The 19,435-nt window shown below is 37.9% G+C and overlaps 1 protein-coding gene across 1 annotated transcript; it reads right to left on the reverse strand.

The window, feature by feature from the left end:
* Positions 1-14,250: 14,250 nt before the first annotated feature.
* On the reverse strand, positions 14,251-19,097 carry LOC147498181 (cellulose synthase-like protein E6). The gene is made up of 8 exons (XM_086563163.1): positions 18,981-19,097; positions 18,792-18,899; positions 18,539-18,727; positions 17,853-17,993; positions 17,630-17,761; positions 17,321-17,533; positions 17,150-17,226; positions 14,251-14,646 (listed from the first exon to the last, which is right to left on the reverse strand). The coding sequence occupies exons 1-8, from the start codon at positions 19,095-19,097 to the stop codon at positions 14,328-14,330; spliced, it is 1,296 nt and encodes a 431-aa protein (XP_086419289.1). The 3' UTR covers positions 14,251-14,327.
* Positions 19,098-19,435: the final 338 nt, after the last annotated feature.

Below are 19,435 nucleotides of genomic sequence, written 5' to 3' on the forward strand. Positions count from 1 at the left end.
GTGGTCGGGCTATCGAGTTAATCGGAATCTGCGCGGTATTCGAAATCAACTCCAGCGTGAGTTCACGTTCCATCCCATCCGCCGTAATCCAAAATTCGTCACCCCGGAAACCTCCATTATTATAAAATTTCAACACCAATTCTTCAGAATATTGAGCTGGGATTCGATGCAATTGATATTCCCACTCTCTACTTTCAATTTCCTCATCAAAAAATGGGTGAAACATCCTGGAATTATAGAGATTTGTGAAATTTCTCTCGACTGTAATTCGTCTTCATGCTGCCATAGCGCGGTATAATTTAAATTTTGATGGTGCAAATAGCAAGAGGAGGTGGAGGAGGTGGTCTTTGGAGGAAGGGGTTGAGGTTGGTGGAGTTTGGCCGCGCGTCTTGTGGCCTAATTCATCTTGGTATCTGCATGAAAGTGGATGGTGAGGGACCAAGATCCGTTTTTGTGGAAGAAGAAGTGAGAGGGTGGACGGTGGTGTGGGTGGCGTGGGCTTTGAAAACCCGGATCTTGGGTTTTTGGTCGGGTAAAAATTTTGGCCCAAGTACAAATGAATTACAGAAATTCCTCTTATGTCGAAATGTTAGAAATTTCAAGCGTGGAAATTCGATTCGTTTCAACTCGAATTTAACGGATGAGATATCGAAACGATCGGTATTAAAAATGCCATCCACTAGAATATGAAAAATCACATTCAAACATTTTTTTTTTTTTTTTTTTTTTTTTTTTAACAATCTTTGGTTTTTATTTATTTATCCTTTATATACAAATGTACAAGTCGAGAAGAACGTGTCAACAACACCGGAAATCCAAATAAAACAACACATCACAACAGCTTAACTCAGGCAACTTTCATGTCGGCTCTGGGTGAACCCAATCCAGCCGGTGTGGCTTTATCCTTTATGTTTTGGGGCCTAGGGTTTAGGACGGTACCATCCTTGACCAATTGTGCAATGGTCTAATAATAATATTACCCTTAGTACATATGGTATAGCCTCAAACCGCCCCGAAACAGTCACATAGAAAACTGAACGGGGTTGGCCTGGTGGAATCCATTGCCCGTACGAACTAGGAAATGTCCGATGGTGCATATCACGACTCTCTTTGGGCACCATGCTGGGTGCTAATAAAACAAAATGAGTATATACATGTTGAGTCTTTTTAACGCCGATCCTCAAGGCGAAAAAGTGAGTCTTTTAACGTCCGATCCTCAAGGCTTAATGTGAGTCTTTTAACGCCGATCCTCAAGGCGAATGTGAGTCTTTTAACGCCGATCCTCAAGGCGAATGTGAGTCTTTTAATGTCGATCCTCAAGATTTAATCCCAACGGTGGGGGAGCAACGAGGCGACGACGAAGTTTATCCTATTGAGCTGGTGTCGGACAATAATATACCTTTATCTTGGCTCATCTCCGGATAAAAGATCAAGACCGACGTAAAGGAGTTTGGCCGGTTCATACACCACCCCATCCTTTTCGCCGCCGCTTCGAGCAAAAGTACTACAACCATTACCAATTCGAGATGGGTGAGATTTGGACCAAATGATGAGTTGGAGTTCGGTGAGGAAGAGAATAGAAAAGGGAGGAGAAAGAAGGAGTTGAAATTTTGGTACCCATTGTTTTCCTAGAGGCACGCGTTTGCTTTCGATTATCGGAAGGCATTTATACTCGCCAAAAGTAGAGTTTTCGTGGACTAAGGTTCCCGCTTGCAACCACACACTCTAGGAATTTTAGAAAAGAAAATAGAAGAGGGCCCGGCTACCCTAATGGCATACTTTTCCTGTTTAAATACATGGAAAGAAGTACACCCGATGAATCTATTAGTCCGGTAGACTGGATCATTGAGAAGAGTCTCTTCGACATCCGGAGAGCGCAACTCATGATAATGTTAAGGCTAGTGGCCATTTACTTGGAATTCGCTACCATCATTTTCGTTTTTTCACGGAGATAGCCCCATAAGGGATGACAGCAGAGACAAATGAAAGGACCGGACCATCGAAGTTTTAATTTTCCTAGAAAAATGTGTAATCTTGAGTTGTACATCAAAACTTTTTTGACCGACTTTGAACTCTTTTTCGCAATATGTGCTTGTCATGCACTCTTTTCATGTTGGCTTTATAGGATTTCGAGATCATAGGCATCACTCAATTTCCTCAAGCTCATTTAACCGCAATTTTTCTTTTACCGCCATGTTAGTGTTATAATTGAGGCTTTTGATGGCCCATAGAGCACGGTGCTCAAGTTCAACCGGCGGATGACAAGGTTTTCCAAAACGCGAAGCGACACCGGAGACATCCCTATAGGTGTCTTAAAAGTCGCTCAGATGCCCACAAGGCATCGGATAATCGTAGAGACCGATCTTTTCTAGATGGATTGTGCTTTTTCCAAAATGGATTTTATTTTCGATTAGAGACTTCTACTTGACCAATCTGGTTTGAGGATGATAACGGAGTTGCCACTTTGTGCGTGACTCCATATTTCTTTACTAATGATTCAAAAATTTTATTGCAGAAATGTTTTCCCCCGTCACTAATTATAGCTTTTGGAACACCAAATCGAGAGAAAATATTTTCTTTTATAAACAAAACGACCGTTTTATGATCGTTAGCTCGACATTCCAATGCCTCAATCCATTTTGACACATAGTCAACTGCTACAAGTATGTATAGGAAGCCATGAGAATTTGGAAATGGACCCATGAAGTCGATGCCCCATACATCAAAGATTTCCACAATTAGAATGGGATTTAAGGGCATCATATTACGTTGAGTAATGCGACCTAACTGCGGGCGGCGATTGCATGCTTTGCAATGCTCATGTGCATCTCTAAACAAGTGTTGGCCAATAAAACCACATTGTAGAACCTTGGCGCAGTTTTCTTACCACTAAAATGACCACCACAAGATTGTTCATGGCGGAAGGATAACATCGTTGTGTTCCCGGTCGGAATGCAACGGGCGGATTAGTTGGTCCGAACAATACTTGAAGAGGTAGGGATCATCCGAAATAGAATTTCACAGTGATAAAAACTTTTTCCGGTCATTACGAGACCAAGATAAAGGAACTTCCTCGGTAACTAAGTAATTTACTATGTCAGTACCAAGGTACGCGAAAAAAATAGAGTACAAGTGTTCATCCGAAAGGAATCACCGGATAGGTTCGATGATATCGATTATCAACATCGCGACAAGTCTTGATAAATGGTCAAGAACCACATTTTCGCTTACCTTTTTATCTCTAATTTCGAGAGTAAACTCTTGCAAAAGGAGAATCTATCGGATCAACCTTTGTTTTGCATCTTTTTTCGCTAATAGATAACGGAAGTGCCGCATGGTCAATGTAGACAATAGTTGGAGAACCCACTAGGTAAGGAAGAAACTTATCTAACATTATATACAACGGCGCAGAAACTCTTTTCTCGGTGGTGGTATAGTTACGTTGAGCTTCATTAAGGGTTTTACTCGCGATAGTAAATGACAACCGACTTATCTTCACCGGCGTTGCCCTAGTACAGCTCCTATAGCATGGTAATTTCGCGTCACACATTAATTCAAAAGGTTTAGACCAATCGGTGGTTGAATTATGGGGAGCGGTAGTTAATGCGGTTTTAATACCTCAAAGGCTTGTTTTGCAACTCAAACCGAAATAAAAAACGGCATCTTTAAGCGAGGAGATTGGTTAAAGGTCTAGCAACCTTTGAGAAATCTTGAATAAATCTCCTATAGAAAACTGCGTGTCCTAAGAATCTTGTGAATGTCTCGAACTGTTTTGGTATAGGAAGTGAAGCAATTTTTTCTATCTTAGCTTTGTCGACTTCGATTCCGTCCTTTGAAACGATATGTCCTAAAACTATTCCTTTAGTAACCATGAAATGACATTTTTCCCAATTAAGAACAAGGTTTTTCTCTTCACAACGTGTAAAGACCTTTTCAAGATTTGATAGACAGCTATCGAAAGAATCTCCATAAATTGAGAAGTCGTCCATGAATACTTCCATAAACCGTTCAACCATATCACTGAAAATATGAAGCATGCAGCGTTGAAAAGTACCAGGTGCATTGCAAAGGCCAAAAGGCATTCGTCTATATGCAAATGTACCAAATGGACAGGTGAACGTTGTCTTTTCTTGATCAGCAGGGTCTATGACTATCTGAAAATAACCGGAATAACCATCAAGAAAGCAGTAATAGGCATGACCGGCTAAACGTTCGAGCATCTGATCGATGAATGGAAGTGGAAAGTGATCCTTACGAGTGACGGCATTAAGTTTGCGATAGTCAATGCATATTCGCCATTTTACTGGGATACGAGCGGAAATGCATTCATCTTTATCATTTCGCACAACTGTAATGCCAGATTTCTTTGGAACTACGTGTACAGGACTCACCCAAACACTATCAGAGATAGGGTAAATAATACCCGCATCTAGTAATTTTAACACCTCCTCTCGGACCACATCTTTCATGGTAGGGTTTAGGCGACTTTGTGGTTCCGCCGGCGCCCTAGCATTTTCTTCTAGGTGTATCGATGGGTGCACACATTAGGTTCAATGCCTTTAATGTCATCAAGGGACCATCAATAGCGTAGCGATGTTGTTGAATGACATTAATTAAACGAGCTTCACGATCGTCGGTCAATTTTGAAGAAATAATAACGGGTGATGACCATCAAACATCAAGCCGTATCGTATTTTAATTCGAAGGAAGAGGTTTTAATTAGGGGGGGCGGAGTGGGTATTAAAGATTCTTGAGGAAGGTCATCATCCATGTAGTAAACAGATTGATGATCATCAAGTTACTAGACATCAACATGTTGTAGGGTTAAATAATGGTACTGACTCTAATAACTCATTTACTTCTTGTGTATAATCATCGTCCTCAAACTCAAAAGTCGCTAAAGGAAAGAAATTGGTACACTTCATCTTCAGGAAAAGAGTTTGTAAAATACTCTTGCGGAATGCTGCCAACCCTGTTGACCTCACCATCAATGTCAGGCTCTGGAAGTTGTTTCATCAACTTGAACACATTCACCTCGACCGAAAGATTTCCGAAGGACATGGTCATGGAACCATCTCGACAGTTAATAAGAGCATTAGCAGTGGCAAGGAACGGACGTCCTAAGATGATTGGAATGGAATCACATGCAACTTCTGTATCCAAAATAACAAAGTCTACAGGATAGAAGAAATCTTGGACTTTTACAAGGACGTTTTCCACAATTCCTTTTGGATACTTTATGGAACGATCTGCTAACTGTAGAGTCATGGTGGTAGGTTTAAGTTCATGAAGACCTAGTTGTTTAAATAAATAATATGGAAGTAAGTTCACACTAGCTCCTAGGTCTAGTAGAGCAGTAGCCGTGTATTTGTCACCTAAGGTGCATGGAACCGTTGGTCTACCAGGGTCCTTGTATTTTACTATACCATTGTGTTCGGTAATGGAGGGAAACTGTTCAATGAGGAACGCTTGTTGAGGAACGTTAGTTCTTCTTTTTGTGGTGCACATATCTTTCAGAAATTTTGCATGTTTTGGTAATAATTTTAAGGCATCGAGAAAAGGTAAGTTTATTGTTAAATTTTGAAAAGTCTCTCGAATTTCAGCAAAATTGTCATCAGGTTTATTCTTTGCCAAGCGTGCAGGAAACGGTGCCTTAGGGCGGAATTTGGCAAAAGGGTCTACTTGCTTGTTTCCTACATTCGGAGGTGTTGACTCTGTTGAATCTGGGGAATCTTCCGTAGGCTCATTCTTAGAAATAGATTCCTTGGAACCCTCCCCGTTCTTTTGGTTGATCATCCGCATACGTGATCGATTGTCGACGGTTTTCCAGATCGTAGAGTCGTGATTGCATGGACCTCACCTTGGGTGGGGTGCTTGTACGAGGGGCATTGGTCATTGGAGTTCAAAGGTCGCGGTTTCTTTGGTTTAGGGTTTGGAACCGCTTGTGCAGGAAACACACCTTTTCGACTATTTTCTTGTGCCAATTCTTTGAAGTGATTGTTGGATAGGCGTTAAAATTTGAGATTTGTTGGTTCATGTAAGTCGAAAGTCTCATTTGTCCTATCCGTAATGGTTAGCACATGGTTGTCAAAATGTAGTAGTTCTCGATTATTGCTTAGAAGTTGTTGATTATAGTTGGGATTTGGATTAATTTGGAACAAGGCTGCGGTTGGTCTGATAATTAGCATTAGAATTATTTTGAAATTGACCTTGTTGGTATTGTTGATTATTTCCTTGGCGGTATGGAATAAAATTATTGGTAGGTTGAACAGGTTGATTAGCGAAACCAGGAGGAGCCCCCATTTGTTGGTTATTTTGGAAAAGCCGAAATTCGGATGTTGTCTCCACGGTGCATTGGGAATGTTGAATGCACATGCCTCCTCCGCTTGTTGAGTAGGGGAAGCATATAACAAGGGGCAATATGCATCAGGATGATCAGGACTAAGACAAAGGACACAAGGAGCGGTGTCAACGTTCATGACTGGTTTTGGTAGTTGATCGTTTACTTGAACTGCAAGTGCATCTACTTTTTTAGTTAGGGATTCTATCAAATTTTTTATTTCAGGATCAGGTTTTACCTCAAAAATAGATGTGGCTTTTGTAGCAGTATCCTTTGATGATCTAGACGGCTCAGTGTTACCCCAGTGTGTACCTTTTTTCGCTTGTTTTTCAAGAAAAGTATAAGCTTCAGTAGCTCCTTTGTCCATGAAGCAACCTCCGTTCATTATATCAAGAGTTTCTTTTTGATGATCAGACAGACCATTAAAGAATGAACGAACAAGGACAGCTTTTTCTAGTTGGTGGTGAGGACATTCTAACGTAAGATCGAGTAAAGCGACTCCATGCTTCCAGTAAAAAGGATTCATGAGGATTTTTTTGGAAGAATTGAATTTTTCAAGCATTTGGTTGTTTTCTTTCGAAAGTGTAAAACTGAAGCATGAAAGCTTGAACTAGTTTATTCCATGTGTCTATGGATTGTGATTGTTGTCCCGCTAGCCGATTGATGCTTTTTCCGCTTAAAGTGAATGGAAACAAATGAAGCAAGAGTTGTTCCTTAGAGGCTGGCGGATGATGAAATGTTGTTGCCACTTGTTGAAGTCTACGAAGATGATTATGCGGTTTTTCGTGCTTCAAACCATGATATATTGGTAACAAACTGAAAACGCGTTTGGTGGGATATCTGAAAATCACCGACAATGTCCTCAAGTTTGATGCGGGGAAGAATGTCCTTCCCCAGAATGCAGTATAGAAGTCCGAGAGGGGCTTCTCTGCTGGTGGAGGATCGTCGGCCATAATGACAGAAGTTGATGGCGACGAAGGATTGTGATGAAGGTAATTAGCAGAAGAAGAACAATTTTTAGGTGAGAACTTACGCAATTGTTTATCGTATTTTTTTCGACGATAGGTATGTTCAATTTCTTTAGTGGAACCGGACCTTAATCTCATGCAAGCATAAAATTAGATCTAACTTACAGAAGGAATTATGAGGACTCGAATTTTATTATTATCTTAAGCATTAGGATTGAACAACATATGTCTAAGCTGCGCTAACGAAAGCGATTGTGAAGCTAGGAATACGTGATGCATAAACCAACGACCAGGTCACAAGATAGATATGAGGGAGGATTTCGTGCAAACGCGGTTCTAATTAAGTAACCTCAATCTTTCAAGTTTCCTAGACACCATTGGAATATGATTTAAGATTTATGGAATTAAAATTTATGCAAAGGTGGTAGTAAATTAATTTTAATTTAATTTTTAATTTTTAATTTTTTTTTTTAATTAATTAATTAATTAATTAATTTTTTTTTTTTTTTTTTTTAAGATTTATGGAAGGGTTAAAATACAAACATGCAAATACGATCTACTCAGATAATACTATGTGCAGTAGCATGTGAAGGTACTTTACTCATACGTATAGCTATACGAATAGGCAAGCTTGTGTCATCGATAATTATTTCCATACGTACAGGCAAATAAACATCAGTAATACGTATATGTACGCTAATTTGTAAATCGATATTACGTAAACGTATATCAACAGTAACAGGGGAATTTGAATCACTCATACGTATCTAAATACCTTAGCATACGAATACAGGATACATATGTCAGAATAGATGACAAAACTAAACATGCAAAGTATTATACCTAAACTAAAATACGACTCTTGTATTGCATAATAAATCGATTTCGACAATACTCATTGAGATTGCGAATGTCCTATAGAGAGCAGCTTTACCCCATAGGGTTTAGAAACAACTTACCCAACTCAGATTTTAACCCTCTTTGGAATGTTCTCCTCTTTCTTGACAAAATCGACTTATTAGACAAGACCGTGTACGTATACGTAGAGAAATATCAAACATGTAACAAGAAACATTTATATGTAGAAAGACATATACCCATGCAATACAGTACCATTAATATGTAAATATACATTCATATGCAATTCATGTCCGTGTAATCGTATATAAATATTTACCGGTATACGAACTTGATTCATGCATAATTCTAGGCTAAAACTTAAATAATAATCCATAAATATTTCCTAATACTATATACATGGCATACATGCAGAAAAACATAAAAAAATTACACTAATACTGAAAATTGGAACACAGAAGCTTCAGCGTTTTAAGCCTTTGAACTAAAACAAAGCGTTTCAATTGGCCGATCGCGATTAATCCCAAAGGATTATCGAATTTTTCATGTCTGAGGATCAGATATTTAGGCACGGAAATGTAGCAAGATAGATCTGTAGATCTTTGGTGGTTGAGCGGGGCAGCAAAAAGAAAAATCTTTCGCGGACGCTGGTCACACTCTTGTAGTAGCGACTACACACCAGCGCACGCGGCGTGTCAAGTAATCCTGAAGAAGTTCAATTTTTTATGGAAGTCTTATAATCTCCTGTAGTTTTGTTTCCAGTCCTAACTTTGTGTACCTGCAAGTGGAGCTTAAAAAAATTTAAATCGAACAAGTTTATTGTAAGTGAAAAAAAATACAATTTGAACTAAAAATGCAAACGAGCGACAAAGGAAAGGAATAAAGAGAATGGGGGTTCCCCCCTTGATGCAACTTCGATCTTTAGCATGAGTTCTATGGCTTTAGAAGAAGCAGGCGCCATTTGATATAAGCTTGGAGAACACTACTTAGAGTTTTGAACTCTCTAAATTAATGTAAAAGCAATCAAGATTCTTTACTCACGATCTTCGTTCGTAGTAGAGTTTGAATAAGGATTGAACTAACCTAAAGCTTAGAACAACTAAAAATTAGATGTTACAATAAAGGGAAATTAAGGAGTAAGGATATAATATAAATGTTAGATTTTTCCTTCCTATACAAACATTAATAAAAACATTAACAATGAAAACATGCACTTAATACGAAATGGAAATTTGAAAGAGAAATTGGAGAGTTAATCCTCCTCATGTGAAACTATCATTAGTGTTGATTTGAAATAGGTTTTGATTCTTCCTAGACTCATAGACAAGTCCCTAACGGAAAAATAGATTTGATCCCTAGCATGCATGGCTCACTAAAGAGCTCATACATGCTAGCAAGTGAAACCAAACAATGACTTATCTCTAAGCTCATTTGCTTGATTTCTAACTAAACTCTACACCAACTACCATTTTGGGGTAGGATGTAGGAGTTAGTTGTTCTTCCTAAACCTACCAAACCAACAATTGGTTTACCCTCACATGAGTTAGACCAACTCCCCAAAAGGGAAGTTAGCTCATGATCCTTGGGACAAAGACTTATGAACTAATAAAAACACCAAAGAGAAAGAGAGAGAGAGAGAGAAGAAATATCCACAACCAAACTCACTTCTATATTTTCTAGAAGAACAAGTGTCCCTCCATTAAAACTATTACAAGCTTTTTAATAAAAACCAAAACTAACTTCTCATTTTCACTAAGGAACTAAAATAATGTCATGTGAGAAAAATAAGTCAAGGGAGTAATTGGAGTGTCCCCACATTTGTCTAATTTCTTCTCCATTTGAGAGAAATCTCATTTCCTCCCACGTGAATTATCAAACCACATTGATTCATTTTTATCTACCACATTAAAACAAAGTGACACCTTGCCTTTTTTTCACTATTAACACCTAATCTAATTTATTACATGCAAGGTGTCAACTTTGCACCAATAATTTGTTATCTTTGTCTTGACATGCTCCATGATTGATGACTCATCCAATCTTGTGGCCCCGCAAGAGTGGGTCCATGTGCGATCGATGTGATCCGGTATTTTGGGCGGTTTTACAACTTCCGCCTATCGTAGAGTTCATCGCCCGATTATCGAAAGAGCTCTCTCTTGTCGCATTCGAGTCCTGGTTCGAGAGGTAGGAGCTTTGGAAGTTTGATGCTTCTACGTGGATTTGGAAGAATTCATATATCGCCCGTTCCTCGTGCTTTATTGCGAGGTTTAACCAATATTTCCATGTTTCTTCGCAAATACCGCAAAAGTATGAAAACATATTTATTTCATGATTATTAAACACATAATGAACCAAATTTATATGTCTCAATGGGGTTTCATAATACACTTTTGGATGCTTATCATATATCTTAATTGGACTTATTAAATGGGATAGATGGTTGAGCAAACGAAGTGCTCTCTCTCTCTCCCATATATATACATGTTCCCTTTATAAAGGTATTAGTGACCCATGCCAAGCACTACAAACATTGTATTTTAGTCCAAATAGGACAATATATTTCTTTATACATTTCAACCTTGAGATGGAGTAGACTAGACGCGAAGTACTAGTAGTGCAAGGTTGCATATTGGGGGTAGTTGCATTATTTTTCATTATATTACTTGTCAGTACATAGGGCACGTACCAACCTGGTGATACAGAGTGGGTATTATGTAACGAAGTTTATGACGATGGAAATAATGGAAGCTTGTTTAGATAATTTTTTTTAGGGTATTTTAGACTTTGGTCCTACGCATAGTTGGTTTATTATCTCTATTTTGTGTTACTCTTCATTATTAAGTTATTATATACTTTTTTATCTTTGGTCGTGCAGATGACAAATCTATCCCTCAAAGATACATACACACAAGAGGAACTTAATGTTGTTCGACTTGAAATTCTTAGATTCATCCAGCATAATGGAGCATTCGAGCCAAGCGTCGAGTCTTAACTAGGTTTTGACCCTTTCCAGTTAAGGTGTGGTGCTTGGGTCTCACCATTTTTTGATATTTTAGATAGAACAAATAGATTGCTTTTTATTGATGCAACAAGTTAGGTCATTATTATTTTGATATAACAAGTAAATTTGGATGTTTCTTTCATTATTGATGATTCAAAAAGTTCAAAATTCTTTTAGCAATTCAATGTCTTTGTGTTGGATGTGTAAATTTATTTCTTTTGTTTGTGTTGTACTATGAATTGTTTATTTGAGCAATGTGTTTTAAATCCAAAGTGTGGATATATATGGTGAAAATGGGCAGGTTGCAGGTTGAATGAATATGATTAGAATCAAATAATTAGGGGTTTTTATTTATTTTTTTAAAAAAAGACTATAAACCACGGTTTGATAAGAACCGAGGTATAAGCAGTTTATATAACCCACGGTTTGTAATGACTATACACCACGGTTTGATAAGAACCGAGGTATAATCGGTTTATATAACCACGGTTTGGTATCAACCGTCCGTATATATCATCACTATTTCCCACGGTTTGTAAATCCTAATACCACTGTTTTACTCAAAACCGTGGTATATAAGAGGTACTTTTCCCCACGGTTTTGTTAGAAGTATTTGTCACGGTGGTTGTTACCATGGTATGAAAACAGTGGCTAAAGGTTTTTTACCACTGTAAATAACAGTGGTATATGAGCTTTTCTGTAGTAGTGCTAGTATTACCCCCCACTAGATGAGCCAATTAGGATCCCCCCCCCCCTCTTTAGATGGCCAATTAGGGTCTCCCCCCTAAACACAAGGTCAACTTGGATTGACATTTAAATTTCAAATCAAGCAACTGAAAATTACACAAATGCCCTCATTATTTTCAAAAAACAAATGTTCAATTTTAATTAGGTGGGGCAATTGTGTTATTTTCAGCCATTTGACTTGAAAGTTAACAGTCAAATCAAATTGACCGTGTGTTTGGGGAGAGGGGGATCTAGGGGGGATCCTAATTGGCTCATCTAGGGGGTAATACTACTTAACCCTTAATACAATTCTATTCTGCCTAAAGAAAGAGTGAAACATCTTTCATATTGTAGTCTTACTTAACTTTGTACAAGGAACCATGTAGTATAAGGAAATGTTGGTGGCAGTATGAGACCACCCATTTTCTCTCAAATCTCTTGTTCGACTCTAAATGAGCAACCACAAAATCAAGGAGTTAAAACTTTGTATTAACAAACCATTCATACTGGTAAGAAAAAAAGGGAAGCAAACGGTTCATGTGGGTGCAGCAACTGGAAAGTCACCAATATAAGGTGGCAACCCGCTAATGTCATCACATTGACTAATAACTCCTCTAGAAGACTAGAAGCACGGACCATGTGAGACTGGTGGTGATATTTAGATTATTCTGGTAGCGTTTTTGCCAATTTCTTCCAAGGAGTTAGTGGTCTTATTGGCCTAACGCGAAGAGATGAGATGCTAGACTTGTTTCTTTAAGCATTTATGAGAGAACTGCGATGCGGATGACGTCGAAGTTACGAGCAACATGGTGTCTCACAAGTGCAATACCATATGCCAAAGCCAATAATTGCTAGATAAAAGAAAGACAGATTTTAAAATGGTGACATGATGCTTATTTTGTATTGCCAATACAGTATAAAGAGGGGTGGAAGAACTTACAGTTGCCTCCCAACGCTCAAGTCACAGAGCATTTGCTAGAGCATCCATATTATTACGCTGCATACGGCTTGAAAGTATTTGTTCGAAGTGGGGATGAGCTTTTAAGCTGCTCATGTGCATAGAGAGTTAGATAAATGAAAGCGGCACATGGAGCAAATGAAATGAAAAAAAGAAAAGAAAAGGCAGACTTGATTGTGTCCAATACATATATGCCTTCAATAGTGGCTGTGCGTAATCGCTCACATGGGAATGTATAACTAAAGATACAAAGGAAAGCAAGCAGGAAGTTGGGCACTTACCCATTCCACAGTTCCCCGGAATACCAGGTATTCAGAAAAGGCTGCAGCCCATGGACTCTGAGAGACTGTGCTCGTGTCATCAGGGCCGGCTCTAGGCAAAGCGAGGCCTTAGGCGAAAACAAAATTTGTGACCTTAAATGGAAAAATAAACCGTTAGAAAAGTACCCTGTTTCATTGTACGAAAATTCAAATTTCCAAATAATATATTAAAATCAATTATGTAATCGTTATACATAATTGGAAAATAAAACACCAAATTTACCATAGGGTGTGTTTGGCAACTAGGATTTTAGGGTGGAATTCATAATATATTTCTGAAAATTAAGAGTCAACCTGTTTGGCAACTTTTTATGCACTGGAATAGAAATCTCAAATCCCCAAAATCAAGAAATTGTAAGTTTCTATAGGGGGCAGAAACTTGAGATTTCCATATATTCAGGAATTTTAACTACTTGAAATTGTAAGTTTTGGAATTATATTTTCAATTCCAATTCCAAAGGAAAACTTCCAAACACACCCATAGTGTAGATCCAATTCCGAACAGAAAAATTAGAGAAAAATATATTCTTTTATTATTTGAAAATTATGTTTAACTCAAAAAATTAAATACAAACAATAAAAGTATTACATAAAGAGAGGGGAAAAGTGAAGAAGTGAAGGGAAGGTGTGGGGAATATTGAGAAGAATAGAGAACGTGGACTTTTTGGTTATAAAATATATATATTTTTTTTTTGAGAAAATTGATTAACTAAGGACGCATTCACAAAATACAAAACTTATGACTTATTTCTGATCATTGGATCCTTGATAAACTTCGGGATTAGCATATGATAGAGGAGCACTAGAATATGTACCCCGATTAATTAATTCTCTCCCGAAAATTAGTGCGTGGAGTGAAAGGATTTAGTTACCCGAAATGACATTTACCATTTATATATATTGTTTATTACCATAATACCGCATTAAAAACAGAAATAAGAGGATTGCTATAAGGCTAATTTAGAAATTTGGAGGCCTTCCCAAATATGTGGCCTTAGGCGACTGCCTAGCTCGCCTAACGGACGAGCCGGCACTGCGTGTCATCCTGAGCTATACCCCTTCTTCTCACTCTAAGATCCTTCAACCCAAGGCTTCCAAATATTATAACAACTCCATTGACTTTTACGACCAGCATAAAGCACTGTTAGCTGCATGGTCAGACAGAGAAAGCAGCTCCATAGTGAATATTCAATTTATACGGCCAATAGCATACCAGATTATCACATCGCAGGGCCATGCATAGAGCAATCCTTGCTCCCATTGAGTAACCAACCAGGACAACTCTACTAGAGGTAATATTGTGAATTAACTTAGCTAATATGTCTGCAATTACTTCAACTGACATTCTTGGTTCTTGTCCAGATTCCTTATTAGCATGGCTTTCTATCCGTGATCCACCGTGTCCTGGTAGTGTAACTGAAATGCATCTTACAGAGGTTGAACAAGCCTTCATGACGGGTATCCAGTCTTCACCACTTCCAAGAAATCCATGAAGAAAGATAAGTACACTATTCTTCATAAGTACAAAAGGAATTGTAAGAAAGAAAATAGCAATTGTGGAACAATTTAAACCTTTTGAAGCAAGATACTGGTTTCTCAAAGGCACTCTTCAAGTTAAAATCACCCAAGATCTTTTATTAACCATACACAAGGTACATTTACAGTCTTACATTGAAATATCTCTTTAAAAGCTTATCGTTGGCGCTAAAAGTGAAAAAAAAGAAAATTGAGAAATACCAATATTATCAGCGTTTAATAAAATCGAATCTAAGCCTCAAGGGCATGCTACACCTCTGAGGCTTGAGGCTTAAAAAAAAAGGGAGGTGAGGGGCAAGGAGAATCAGGAGAAATGAATTTGGAAGATATAAGTTTCTGATTTTCAATAAAATGAGGTGTTTTGATGCTCAAACATCAAAACATAACCTAGAAGGGAGTTTGTAGTCTGTACATAAGTTACGATGGGTTAAGTCATCATAAAAATATAATAAAAAGTAAAAACATGCAAGGCTTAAGCCTCAAGGCGCTAACCCATAAAAGGCTTAAGCCTCAGTGCATTATTTTTTTAGCCATGAATATCATAAATAATTATAAAAACAAAAATACACAAAAGCACCTTGTGCCTGAATCATACCATACCGCTGTGGACTTTTTGTCAAACTGAACTTGTGACTTCTCATGACTTACCATGTTAACCTTTTAACAACCATTTTCCTCCAAATGATCAAGCTGTTGGAAAGAGATGTAACTGTTGGAGTTATCCCTCACATGAGGAGAGAATTTGGAAAGCTGGACAAATTAAACCCCGCAAATTCGAGTTGATTCGGACTCGTCGTTAGGCGCGACCAAGACCAACTCAAAGAGAAGCGGCGCCTGTGTCTAATTCGTGGGCCCTCGCTTTACAAGAATGGCGAAATTTGGTTTTTGGAGATAAAAACCAAAATCAAGGTTTGGAAAAACCTAACCTAACCAAGTCAGAAGGATTGGAATCCAGACTAAAACAAAAAAGAGAGAAACCCAATCTTGAAAGCTATCAAGATTGAGAGATAACCTTCTGAGAGATACAACCTCAGTAAAGAGATAAAGTGATCTAGTAAGGTGAGAGACCGAAAGGAGAGATTGTAATCTTCCTTCCCACTTTATAAAAAGACTCTTTCTTGTGGAAGTAGGCATCATCATCAACCACCGCGGTAAATCTTTTGTGTTGTGGTTTGCTTTTACTGCTTTACATTATTATCTGTTGTTAATAGTTGTTTAGCGAGTTGGGCATGTTAGTATAAGTTGTAGTTGATATCTAGATTTTGTCCGGAGTTGAATTGTGTTCATATACAAGTTATCTGTGTAGTTGGGGAATCGATTGGTATTGGTATAATCCCCAACAGTAACTATGTATATCAAAGGGGTAGTGGGTTCAACACGCTACAGGGACACACCTTGGGTGGGCCACAACAAGATATGTACAAAGACTTATCACAGACTACATATTACCTAAAACCGTATCTTAGGAAATAATACTTACATCAGTCATTTTTCCAACTTCTAGTACGTCGAGAGAGCAAGTGAAATCCTTGTAATCCAGTCATTTGATATCTTCGAACATGCTCTCCGATGTAAGTTCTCTAGATGATTTTTGGGATCAATTTTGAAATTTAGGAGGAGCCGTGCTGCATCTTTGACAGATGCATCAATAACTTCTTTATAAGGATGACCAATTATCATAAGCGACTCGGTGGTTACATCTTCTTTAAGCCATCAATAAGTTCCAAGACCATGGGCTACAGGTTCTCCTGGTTCCTTATTTTTCACGTTACATATATCTGTATTTTCCTGCTGAATATAATACGCAAACTGTATATACGCAGCTAGACTTAAGCTGCTTTCATATGCAGAACTGGGAACTGCCATCTTCTCCTGCTTCTGGGCCCACTTTGCAATCAATGCTGCCTTTTCAAAACCGCCAACAACACTTGGTTTGATAACCTGAAAGGATAAGTAATGGAAATTGGATCCACAACTTAATTATAAGGTATAGTCTTTGGAATTTTTTCACTCAAAGTTCTGCACAGACTGAGGTTGCTAACTCCTACGGAAAACTGGAACTTCCAAGCTCTCCTTACATTACATGGCAGGTATCGAGAACAAGGGCTCTAGCGAGGTCCACTCAAGTTGTTACGTTCTCTGTTTCATAATAAAGGTTTATGTAAATATTGGCAGATTGTGGAACTAAAGGAATTGGAGGGAATTAGAGTTTCTTTTCAGGTTTTACTGTTAAGTTTTTTAGATCATATGCTGTAGTTCTACACCATAAAAAATGGTGCACCCTTCAGTAACCAGTGGCAATGAATGACCATAAAACATTTACAGCAAATGTTCAATTTAATATATAAATTAATATCATTATTAGAAATCAGATCATATATATGTCAAACCAAATTGAAGACAACTCTTTACAGCAAACGTTCAAATTTCAAGACAACTTACTTGGGAGGACGTGCTCGAAGTAATGTTTCAAGGCATGGTGGTTTCGGTTCTGTAAGATTGTGGGGATTCCAATGATTCTGTTATATACGTAAAAAATTAGTTCATTGACAGAAAATATGAAAAAAAAAATTGGCAAAAATTCAATGTATGAAAGCTCTTCATGGTACTTACTTCCTGAATTACAGTTAAAGCACCACCATAGATATCATTTTGGGTCATATTGTTGAAGCACTGAGGATATTGTACGAAAGCAATCTCATGGCCTTGTTTTTCATCCATGAAGAAACACAATGCATCTCTCACCAATTCAGAGTTGTTGGAAGACATGTCACAGTCAACGTTCAGAATAATTGTCCCATTACTTATCTTTGATGACACCCTTATCTACATAAAAATGTTATCAAATGTGAACTTCTAAGCATGTATGTTATCCATGAATTTTAACTACAAATGGTGTATTGATTCTGAAGCTTATATTACCAAGGCATTCATTGGTCCAGCTTTAAAGTTATGAGGGTGACTGGGTCTCTTCTCTCGCGCCAAGTAAACCAACGTTGGCAAAGGAACTCCATCAATTTCAACTGCAGAAGGATTTCTTCTGTCAATTAGTACCTAAAGGAATAAAACAATGTTTACGCGTATGCTAAGGAAGTATGTTCATATCTACCGTGAAGCTTTGATTGGAATATGTATGGTCTGGTACCTGAAGAATTGTTTGATGGTCACGTGGAGATGAAACTGAGTCCCATTCAGAGAATCCTTTGTGTTTTATTCGAATATCTTCCGGAATTTGACCCAACTTAGATGTTGTTTCAATTCGATGCTCCATCTCCTCATACAATTTCTATAATATCCAAAGGAAAAATGTATGCAACTGCAAAAACGAAATAAAAACTAGTACAACGCAGTAACACACTAAGCTTGTGAACTATTGCAAAGAATGAAGATTGAATTTGTTTAGACATACATATGGAAAGGTAGTGTGTTTGTTATCCATTTGATCTGTTTCATGGTTGACTACTCTTATTCTTTTATGTAGATTATTAAAAACCTAACAAACTAGTAAATGAAATAATACAAGAAGTGAAAATAATTGCATAATTCTTCAAAAGTTTTTTAAAAATTGCTGAGGTAAAGGATGGTATAGTCGTGTCTCATGTCTCTTGCGAATTGAGAATGTGCACATTGGTGCAGTAGGTTATAATGCACACTTCTTCAAAAGCTTTTTAAAAATGATATAGTCCTGTATTCGTGTCTTATACTCTTATGTCTCTTGTAAATTGAGAATGTGCACATTGGTGTAGCATGGCATGCAGTATCTATTTAGGTCTTTAGGACCACCTAATAACAAGTAAACAATAACAATAATACTACGAAAAACAGACGTACCTTAATGGACGACAGAACCTTATTATCAACAAGTGGGTCAGACTTTGAAGAAAAATAAGTAGATGGGGACCTTGGTTCGATGTTGTAGGTCTTGCTGAAAGGTATCCAGTGCTTGGCAAACTGAGAGGCCTCGAGGAGAGAATAGAAGGTCAAATCTGACCCACAATTGTCCGATACATGCACACTCAACTTCTCAGTTGGGTAATTGTACGTCATAACTGATAAGACAGTGTTGATCACCATCATAGGTGACTCCAGTATTATCATGCCCTCTTTTTGGTGCAATAGAATCAAACTCGTCAAAAAAAAAAAGAAGGCACGGTGCTGCAGCAGCAGCTGCTTTTGAGAATACATCCCGGACCTAAAGCCAAAAATAGAACATCACAATAACACACGTTTCAACAGCTCAGCTTTAGGTTATTGCATATGTTCACAAGTTTACCTCCTGAACTGCATTCCTTATCTTCACAAGTTCGCCAACTTCGTCCCACCCAGTGCGGCCACCTTCCGAAGCAGATTTGGTAATATCACGCATGGAAACTTTAAGGAAATCATTCATCGCCTGAGAAAAATCTTCTCTTACTAATAGCCTACATGCTTATACACAGTAAAAAAAATGTCCAACCTAGACAAAGACATTCATATGATGCTAACGCCGCATTATGTGTCTACACATGGTTCTACTAAATTAGATTATTCTTATCACCAACAATCCATATATCAAAGAAGACGAAAAAAACAAAAACTAATGAAAATGAACATATAATTAGATTATCTGGCTCTTGGTAGAGGCGACAGCGAGAACCAGTAGCGCCGAGGTATGTTTTCCCCCTTACGCTTAATTAATCTTCATATTCTGCCTCATGGGTATGTTGACCACTTGACCTAATGAGCGAG

The sequence above is a fragment of the Coptis chinensis genome, chromosome 5 (genome assembly GCF_015680905.1).
Source record: "Coptis chinensis isolate HL-2020 chromosome 5, ASM1568090v1, whole genome shotgun sequence".
Taxonomy (NCBI): domain Eukaryota; kingdom Viridiplantae; phylum Streptophyta; class Magnoliopsida; order Ranunculales; family Ranunculaceae; genus Coptis; species Coptis chinensis.

Bases quoted from the DNA above. Each gene is read 5' to 3' on its own strand.
- LOC147498181 (XM_086563163.1), bottom strand. From the start codon at position 19,097: ATGAATGATTTCCTTAAAGTTTCCATGCGTGATATTACCAAATCTGCT. The intron at 18,728-18,791 runs GTCACCTATGAT...CCAACTGAGAAG, and splicing joins GAGGGCATGATAATACTGGA to TTGAGTGTGCATGTATCGGA. The intron at 17,534-17,629 runs GTAATATAAGCT...ATTTTTATGTAG, and splicing joins CTGGACCAATGAATGCCTTG to ATAAGGGTGTCATCAAAGAT.